This window comes from Sparus aurata, chromosome 2 (assembly GCF_900880675.1).
Source record: "Sparus aurata chromosome 2, fSpaAur1.1, whole genome shotgun sequence".
In the NCBI taxonomy this organism is placed as follows: Eukaryota; Metazoa; Chordata; class Actinopteri; order Spariformes; family Sparidae; genus Sparus; species Sparus aurata.
The window spans coordinates 8,185,570-8,195,834 of NC_044188.1; the positions used below are offsets into that span (position 1 = coordinate 8,185,570).

The window sequence follows — 10,265 nt, forward strand, 5'->3', positions numbered from 1 at the left end:
TTAACTTAAGTTAAAGTCATCAGTATAATAACGTAACATACTGACACTCTACGTTTCTAAACTCGTCCAAAACTGACACTTTGGGATGAACCGTCCTACAATCCCAAAGCGAGTTATTGACAAATTGATAATGAGACTTAAAAATCTACTTTTACTACTACTTCTACTTTTAGTTCCTTTAAGTTGCTGCAAGTTTTGTACCACTAGGTGAGTCTATAATAATTTGTCTCCACGTCTTTATCTGGCCAAATGTAAAACCAAATGTACGTGCGTTATGTTGTATTTATAGTGTGTCTATGTATTCCTCGTTCCTCATTATTTTTATTTAATTTGCACTCTTTGTCTCTGTGATTCAGTTTTTTTGTACTATTGCTAATAATGTACTGTAAATTAAAAAGGTGCTGCATACATTAAGGTATAATTACTTTCTGACCTACGAACTTTTTATATACAATGATAGCTAACCATATGCACCCTGTTTTAATCTGGTTTACTTTAACATGTGAAACCATGAAATGAAATTGTTCATTTGCTTTTTTTATATTTGTTTTCAATGAATTAACAGCATGAAATATGTTTCAGCATATCTGGATTTTATTAATGGACCACACAGAAAGCAAGGCACATCTTGTGTATATCATACAAGATTCAACAATAATTGTGTGTGTGTGATTAATGGATGTAAAGATTTTTACATTTTAGACGCCAAGAAGCTGTGATGAATAATAAGTCAATCTAAACACTGTAGAAGATGGGCTGCAAAGTTCAGTCTTCTTTATACAAAACAGTATTTGAATACAGGGTTAATGTGAAGAGGATACGAACAGGTAGAAATAATGTCTGAGACACAGTTTTGCAACAGACTATTGAAATTAAGATGTAATTTTAAGTATTGTATGATTGACAATGTGCAATATGGAACAATTTTTCTCCATTTAGAATCATACACCTTTTGACAACTCAAAGCACTCTACAATCTTAAAGAAACACAAAAGAAAAGATCCCAATATAAAGTTGATTTTTTTCAAAATTGTAACAAGGACAGGTACTCAAGTAACATGTTTGAACAGCTGCAGTAAGATACACACACTTTGAGCCAGTTTCATCTCATCGTTATCAGCTGTGAGACTCCAACACTCTGAGAAACATGGCTCAGAATCACTGACTTGGCTATAACATGTTAATCACCTGTAATTTAGATCAAGTTGTATTGCAGAAAAGGTATGTTGACCCCCCCAAAAAATAATGCACCTCAAATCCAGAGAAAAATTTTCTGTCCCACACTTGAAACCAAAAACTGTTGAGAGGGAGCCCAGTTTGTGTTCATGTTCGTATACTTGTTTTGGTTCTGTGCACAGTTGGTATTGTTTCCACAATAATGCTTACACCATCAGAGTGCTGCTGAGATAGCACAATGTAATGTTGATGATATCAGTACAAAAAGACAAGATTCAGCTGTTAACCACCTTGTGAGAAGATTTAGATGGATACTCTCCGTCCTTTCAAGACTCTCAGGAGAGTGTCTCGTATTTCACTTGTGTACAGCCCGTATACAAGTGGATTCATAAGCGGTGGTATGAGAAATATCAGCATGCCCATGATCTTTTGTAAGTCAGCTGAGACATTTTTGAACCTGTGAGATAAAATTGTGAAAGTCGCCACAATCTCAAATATGATGAAAATGACCATGTGTGCCACACATGTGTTGACAGCTTTCATCTTTGCTTCAGACCTCCGCGAAAACACACAGGTGATCAGAATCTTCACATAGGAAAATGCCTGCACAGACACACATATAGCCTGCATGACAGCTGTGTTAAACAATCCTATGATGTTATTGACTGCCGTGCTTCCGCATGTGAGCTTCAGCAAAGACGGGTTATCACAGAACACATTCATGATTACAGATTTACACCTGGGATTACGTGTCTGCAAAGAGAACAGTGATACAATCAAGACAAAGTCAAGACCCCAAACTAGACAGATAATCAGTATAACGACTCTGGGGGTCATAATAGAGCTGTAGCGTAGCGGCATGCAGATGGCAGCATAACGATCGACGGACATTGCTGCAAGAATAAACAAGATACCACCACCGTACATGTGGAGCAGGAACGCCTGTAGAACACAGAGAGGATAGTAAACCGTATTTGTCTCTGTCACAATGTCTGAAAGGACTTTTGGTAGCATTGCTGTTATGCCTATCAGATCATTGAGGGGAAGGCTGAACAGGATGAAGTACATGGGCTTGTGAAGGTTCCTCTTCAGAATGATCAAAGTCAACAAGGTCAGGTTGCAAAAGATGCAAAAAAAATAAACCGTAATACCGAGGAAAAATATGGGATACTTTCCTCCAGGCGGAATGACAAATGGGTCCAGGGTCAACTCAGAGCTGAACCCGAAAGATTCGTTCTCCATTTTCACTTCAGTTAGTAGAAAGAAAAACCGTGATGAAATTGCATGATTGAAAATTTGAATGAATGTCTAAAGCAATCAGAAGTAAGACATGTCACTTTCAAAGCAGCACTGCAGGAAGTGCTGAGAGCTGCGCTGCCCACTAAACTTTATTTATTGTCACCACAACGTCAACTTGGTTACGTCACCGCTTGCCTCTGGGAGTGCTAGGAGCTTTGCAGAGACCAAAAATTAGGATAACTAGTTTAAAGTTTAAAGTTCTGAGACCCTTAGGAACCCAGCAAGTATTTACTGTAAAAAAAAAAAAGGAAACTGTTCCCTCAGATTACTTAGACTTTTCTACGTATATTTATATATATATTATTTTAGATAAATAACTGTTACGTCGAAATAGATTAATACAAGTGTGTCCTCAAATTACTTGTTTACAATTGGGTTAAACAGAAGGAACTCAAGTTTTGGACTGTTGTGGTTAGTTAGCTGTTGTTTAAAAGGCTTTTACTGTAGAGTTGCTCACACATTACTGAATTAATTTCCAGCTTATGTTTAGAATAGAAGAGATGGTGAGTACAGGTAATATTGGCATAACAGGCTAAAGGTGTAAAGAAACAGATACAGAAAAATGTATAATGACACAGATTAAACAAAGAAAAATCAGTAACGCAAAGAGTTTACTGTATCATCACACCTGCACGGTGTCACACTGACCTAGCTTTTGGAAATGCAGAGCTGACTGTTGCTGATGGACGATGTGCTTCATCATAATCGTCTTTTATGGAATTTGGAATGATCCTACAGTGGATCTGCAGCTCAGAAGATTTCAATAACAGTAAAGGAATCCGGTACGCCACACACACTCGGGCAGCCTACAGTTATGATGATTTTTTTTTCAAATTTTCTACATTTAATGACAATACGGGCACAGACATCACGATCTCTGTGTATATTAGTGTAAGCTCTAAAATCAGCCTTTTCCATGAAGGGATATCTACACTAGAAACTAAAATCAGTTTCATTGTATTTGGAGCTTTATTCATTGATTCATTGCATCATCTCAATAAAATAAGATAAGAACAAAATAAAGTTTGATGACCAACAGAGAGTGAATGAGGAGATACAGTATATGGTGGGCCTTATCAAAGAAGTTACAAGGTACATTTATTGTCAAGGGTTTAAAAGATAAAGATGTGCTACATCATTTAATTTTAATTAAGGGGTACAAGTTTTCTGTTGCAATATGCAATTTATCATACATTTGTTAATGTATGTGGGACCTTTCATCCATAGGAGTGATCGAACATGATAGAACATAGAACACCCCAAATTATTAAAAAGACTAAATAAGATGGTAACAAAAGTTAGTGGCCTTCATGATATTTGTTATTTATGCATTTGTGACATTTCATAGATGGATGAAGTGGTAGACCCAAAAGCGGACACCAAACAGGGAGATTATGAATTTATTGAACGGGCAGGTGGAGATGAAGAGCTCCAACTCAGGCAGGTGGCTCTGCATGAGGAGGTGGAGGACACTCATAGTGGTGTGGGCGCGTGCTCAGGGAGTCAAGGGAGTGCAGAGTGGCAGGGTGGCGTTTGGCCGATGAGCAGGTCCAGGAGAAGTTCACACACTGAAGAAGCGGAGACACAGGCAAGGTTAGATAGAACGCAAAAGTAACTTGAGCCTTGGCAGGAAACCATGCTCGGCCTCCCCAGCACCTCTGATACACAAAACACAACTAAAAACCATGACAGCATTCTTACAACTAGGTTTTAATCGTTCAAATTACAGGAGCTTGGTTATATATAAAGATATGTATCATGTATTGTGGTCTCTACACTCAATAGAGGCTGGACTTTTCATATTTTCACTTTTACCTCTTAAGTTGAGTGTCTTTTTTAAAGATTGACTATCAAGTCTAATATGAAAGACACATTTTGGCCTACAGTACTGCTGCAAAGTTTAAAAAAACATTATGTAACTAGATGCACTACAATTGACAAAGTTACATCAGCAAGCTGTGTCATTGCTTTGTCAAAACACTTTATTAATGAGCCCCCTTGAGATTTAATTAAATGATGTGTTATTAACTGTCTCACATTCTAATCAATCCCCGGACAATCAGTAAACCTCCAGCTGTTAATGAGATTCCTTGGTATTTGCTAATGAAGAAGAGGGTTTAATAACGCCCGAGGGGAGCTTTAACATGTGACATTACAACTTGTGAATATTTGATTACTTAACTTTCAGTCATTAAGTGAGACTTTGTGTCAAACATTTCAAAGGAAAATTCACAGTTAAAGTTAAACTATCACAACTGAGACTTTGCTTTGTGTTTTTTTCTCCTTATTCATCTCCAGTTTCATATAAAATACACAGTTTTAATTGATTTGTCAAATTGTTTAATCAATTAAAAATGTACAGAATATTAGATTTGCACTGTTGAGCCTTTTTTTATATGTCCCAGAAGTAACACACTAATTGAAACAGAGTCCTGAAGTGGTCACATCAGGCCTTTGGGAACAAGGACTTTGTACACGGATACAAAAGGGCCGTTAGGATATTAGGACACTGAGAAAGACTAATCATCTCACCCGAGAGTAAAGGACACGATGGACCCTTGAGTGGCTTTAATAATTGATTTGACCCTCTAATTTTTTCCTGTGGTCTCTCTGCTGTATATCATCATCAATAATGAAAATAATTTGGTTCTGAGATATGTGCTGTCGCCTTACAAATCAGTCACACTCAGCATGAAACATGGGTTTGTTTTTGCTCCCATGCCTGAATTGTCTTTGTGTGACTTTGTGTGACTTTAAGCAGAATCTCAGCAAATCTGACAAATTGAAAAACAGCCACGGAAACATCAAATAAAGTGGGGCATCAGTCGACTGAAAACACCCGCCGTCATGGAGAAACTTTATTCACACATGCCTGTGTGGCAATACAAAATAAAGGCTAATGTCCACAATTGAGAAAATTCATCACATATTTTAGCGACAATTCTGTTTCGTTGTACTGAATTTAGGTCTAACGTTTCTTTTTATAAAATTCAATGTACTGGGCCCGATAGTACTTGTGCAGTTTAATAACATTTTATTCCACTGTGTGAGTCTGTATGACTTGGACACTCTGTTCATAAAGGTTCCTGCGTATGTCAGTAAAAACTTTTATTTCCTCGAAATATGATATAAAAATTACACTTTAAGTAGTTGAAGTGAAGTAGTTACACTGACATGAAGTCATTTAAGCGAACTTGGGAACCATTTTGCATTGTTTAATACAATACAAAAGGTGTCTGCTTTGACCCTTGGCCCCCAAAGAATTTTAGTTTTGGCCCTTTAAAGGAAACTGCCTGGGCATCCATGCTCTGTAGAGTACATTGAAACCTCACTGAAATTTAAATTGCATTTTTATTGAATTTGAATAATCAATTGCTATAATCAATACACAATACTTATTGAGCGGTGTCGAAGAAATACAGAAAGAGATGATGACTTTGTGGACTGACCTCTGACTTCTGACTTTACTTACCCCAAACTCTTCAACATGTCTAAACCAAAGCTGTATTTACTTTCATATTGTCATTCCTAAGAAAGCCCACATGAAATCTACATAAAGTATAGCCTGATAAAAAGTTTGACCCAGTGGCTACAGCCATGCTCCAAACAAGCTGAATTAAATATTAAACTTATTTAAAACGTGAGAATCATATGTACAGCACAATGATTCTAATCCATGTTGAATTAAAGGCAGGATTTGCAACGGGGAGGGCAATGAATTGATGTCTACTAGGTATAAAAGAGATCGACATCAAGCTGCAGAGTCGAGACTCAACCTCTACATGACAGGTACTGTCATCTGAGAGAAGTTACAACACCGTGACTATGCCAGGTTGCCACATATTGATGTTTATTATGTTGTTCATTTGATTGCTTCATTTTTGCTTCATGTCTTTATTTTGGACCACATAACGACATTTGCAACAGATAACAGAATGTGGCTCCAAACTGCCGACTAAAATGCTTGCTGTGTAAACTTTTTGTTATCGTCTCTTGCAGGGTTTCCATCAAATCAAAGAGAATGGAAAGCAACATGACAGTCTTGGGCGATATCCTAGAGGTCCAGGGCTTTGAAATATCTCCAGAGTTCGTGTATCCTCTGTTTTTCCTCCTGCTGTTTGTCTACTTTTCATTGCTCTTTTCTAACATTGGAGTCCTTGTCCTCATCATCACGGAGAAGAGTTTGCACCAGCCAATGTATATGCTGTTTTGCAACCTGTCTGTGAATGACCTCATAGGTAACACAGTCCTACTGCCTCAGCTGATGGCTCACATCATTTCAACAGAGCGGTTCATCACCTACAACCAGTGTGCCGTTCAAGCCTTCTGCAGCCACACGTTCGGCTCAGCCTCTCATATCATTCTCATCATTATGGCAGTTGACAGATATGTGGCGATATGTCACCCCTTAAGGTACAGCTCAATAATGACCACCAAAACTGTGGTCGGGCTCTCAGTGTCTGCATGGGGGATGTCATTACTGCTTGTGTCTGTCCTGATCGGTCTCACAGTGAGGCTGTCCCGCTGTAGGTCACTTATACAAAACGCCTACTGTGACAACGCATCACTGTTCAAGCTCTCCTGCGATGATGTGTCCATCAACAATATCTACGGGCTCTTTTTCACCGTGCTGCTGTTTAGTTTCTCCATCGGAGGCATAGCTGTCACCTACTTCCGGATAGCCCTCATCTGCTGGATCAAGAAAAACAAAGAGCTGAATAACAGAGCGCTGCAAACATGTGCGAGCCACCTCGTTCTTTATCTCATCATGCTCTGGTCGGGGTTTTTAACAATCATATTGCATCGTTTCCCAGATTACCCAGACTTGAGGAAGATTGCATATATTTTATTTCATGTGGTCCCTGCTAATTTAAATCCTGTCATTTATGGAATGCAAACAAGGTCATTACGGGATAAAATCATGCAAAGACTGCAAAGAAAAGTGACTCCATTAAGACATGCTTAAGACATGTTCTGAGATAATCCTAGAATGGATATTTAGTTAAGGCTTCGTCTTAGTTATTATCCTTGTTTCTGTTAATTTTCTTATCCGTGTGACATTTTGTGTTACATGATGATTACTTTTTTGGCAAACTAAATATTTGTGTTTAAATTGTCATCAGTAGTTTATTTCTATTTGACTCTAAAACTGGGGGAACCATATAATAAGCCTTTTTAGCTTTTTGGCCTCCCCTGCATATTCCGTTTTTAATGATTGAATAGAGGATTCTATCTCATTTTATTTATCTTGATAATTTATTTATTTATTTATTTATTCTTCTTGTTTACTCATGTTTTTTTTCTTATCTTTTCTGATCTTGTTCTTTATTACTGCTGATCTCTGAGAGCTACCAAACAACATGTTGTTGTATCACTACTATGACAAATGAAGTGTCTTATGGCCTATCTAAATGGTTTTTGATAATGGTAATCTTACATGCTACTAAATAAATCAAACCAAAGGCTTGATCATACGGCACTTCTAACTGAATCACTTTCTACACCTGTTTCTGAATCCTGTCTATATCTGGAGCACAAAGGTGTTTTTTACATATATAGATGCCTTATTTTTAATTGAAACATTGATTCTTTTTTTTCTTAATTCCTTTCGTGTATTCTTAAAAAACAACCCGATTCACGAAAGTCGGGACACATGTTCCTGAGCCTATGTAGTAACACAATCATTTCTTTTACAAAGTGGTGAACCTCGCCCTATCCTTGCTGCTGAACGACTGAGCCTTTCTAGGACACCCATTTCATCCCCAATAATGATGCAAACAGCTGTTACCCATGTTTCTAACAGGTGTTTTTTAGCTTACCACAACTTTCCCAGTCTTTTGCTGCCTCTGTCCCAACTTGTTTGCAATGTGTTGCTGGCATCAGATTCAGAATAAGCATGAAGATGTTGAGGTGAATGGGATAAAATATATTTTCTATCTGTACTGTTTTCAACTGATTATATGTCAAATTGATTTGCAAAATACTCATATTCTGTTCCAAATTGTTTGGGGAATCAGAGTTGCATGTGAACTGTGTATCTTAAAATTCATCATAAAAACACAAGGAAGCACACAACCTTTGTCTCCTCTTTCTGTTTATCGATACATTTGTTCTTCCTCTTTTAAACTCATCATAACAGACTGATATTTTATTATGATGTATTTTTTTGTACTTATATCATTCTAGCAACAAAATAACAATTCTTCTGTCTATGGACATTGTTGTTTTTATTTTACGTTTGCCTCAGCAATATAAACATCTTGTTTCCCGTGCCAATAAAGGCCCTTTAAAATTGAATTGAATTGAATTGAATGATTTAGTGAGAGGACAGTAGAGTGAGTAACTTTGTGCTAGAGCCCAGTAACAAGCTCTCTACCAACATCTTGTGTCTTGATGCTAAAATTGCAGCAAGGACCTCATTTTGTGTTTTGTAACTAATTTTGACAAAAGCAAATTTCATCAAAAATATCACGGCAATCATAATTTTCATGAATATAGTAATGAGTATATAGAAGTTTACAGTTGGCTTCATTTTATTATATTTGTTTTCACTGAGATGCAGGAATTATGGTATTTGTTAATGTAGCCTATTTATTGTTTTCAGCTCAGCTTGGCCTCTGCTGTCAATACTGTTTCAATACAGTACAAAAAAACATAAACAACATTTAAGTATGAAAGTCTTGTGATTCCTCTGATGATTATGAATTACATTTAACAGCAAATGAATAGGAGTGCTTATTAATGTCTGTGCTCAGGTCCAATCACATATATCACATATGAAATGACATACAAATACATAACCTTATCGTGATCCATCCCGAGGTCTCTCTGTCACTCACATCCAAAACAAACGCATGGGCTGCCGACAGATCATACCGCTTATTTCCAAAGGGGGTGCTAGTCAATTTAACATTGTGCATACAAATAATTTTGCAACACTACCAAAGACACACACATCATTTTGTCATTAAAACTCCAAAGGTTGCCTTTTCCATTAATTATTTTGAATTTGAAAATAAATTAAATGCTGTCTGTTTTTAGATCATGGTTTTGATCTTTGACTCGACACATTCACAGTGAGAATGTGGTATCCACTTGAATTAAACCTGTGAAAGTGAAAAGTGCGTGCCAAGTTTTCAAGTATAAAATGATGAGTTCTACAACTCTAAAATAATATGCTGAATATATTTCATAAGCAGAACTGAATACTGTACTGAATATTCCCCGAATAGCTAAAGGATGATCTCTTTATAAAAGGTCAATCAGAGGCCTCAACAGGCCTGGAGGTCTGATTCAATCACATTTCGGTTTTACTCTCCACAGTTCTGTGGTGTTCTGTTTTCCTCTGGGCTCGGATTAAAGAGTCATGGCCCATTTTTATGACATAAAGACCTGCGAGATAATAAAGACCGGGATAATACACATCAAGGGCCGAGCAAATGGTGGGGATCCAGAGGATTTACCAGATAATCCATGAGAGTTACACTGACATGTAGTTATCTCTTGTTCTGGTTTTATAAACAGAACCTTGTTGTTGTTGTTGTTAATGTATTTCTCAACATATTGCCATTTGTGTAAAGTTGGTATTCTTTCGTTTTAACTGATTGATGCAGTGTCATGTCAAGTCACATCATGTTATGTTATGTTATGTCATGTCAGGATGCCGTTATGTTCGTTTTCCACCTCCAAACATTTACACATACCAATTGCAGCGAGTATTATCTCATTTCAAATTATGTTTGAAATGTATGAAAAGCAACTATATCAAATGTACTTGTCATTTCTTTACG

General features: G+C 37.0%; 2 protein-coding genes across 2 annotated transcripts; one reads left to right on the forward strand and one right to left on the reverse strand.

Moving 5' to 3' along the window:
- Positions 1-640: 640 nt before the first annotated feature.
- LOC115573497 (olfactory receptor 52N4-like) lies at positions 641-2,491 on the reverse strand. Its single transcript, XM_030404262.1, has one exon. The coding sequence runs from the start codon at positions 2,416-2,418 to the stop codon at positions 1,480-1,482; it is 939 nt and encodes a 312-aa protein (XP_030260122.1). The 5' UTR covers positions 2,419-2,491; the 3' UTR covers positions 641-1,479.
- A 4,005-nt stretch (positions 2,492-6,496) lies between these two features.
- LOC115573092 (olfactory receptor 5B12-like) lies at positions 6,497-7,470 on the forward strand. The gene has a single exon (XM_030403718.1). The coding sequence runs from the start codon at positions 6,497-6,499 to the stop codon at positions 7,439-7,441; it is 945 nt and encodes a 314-aa protein (XP_030259578.1). The 3' UTR covers positions 7,442-7,470.
- The last annotated feature ends 2,795 nt before the right edge of the window (positions 7,471-10,265 follow it).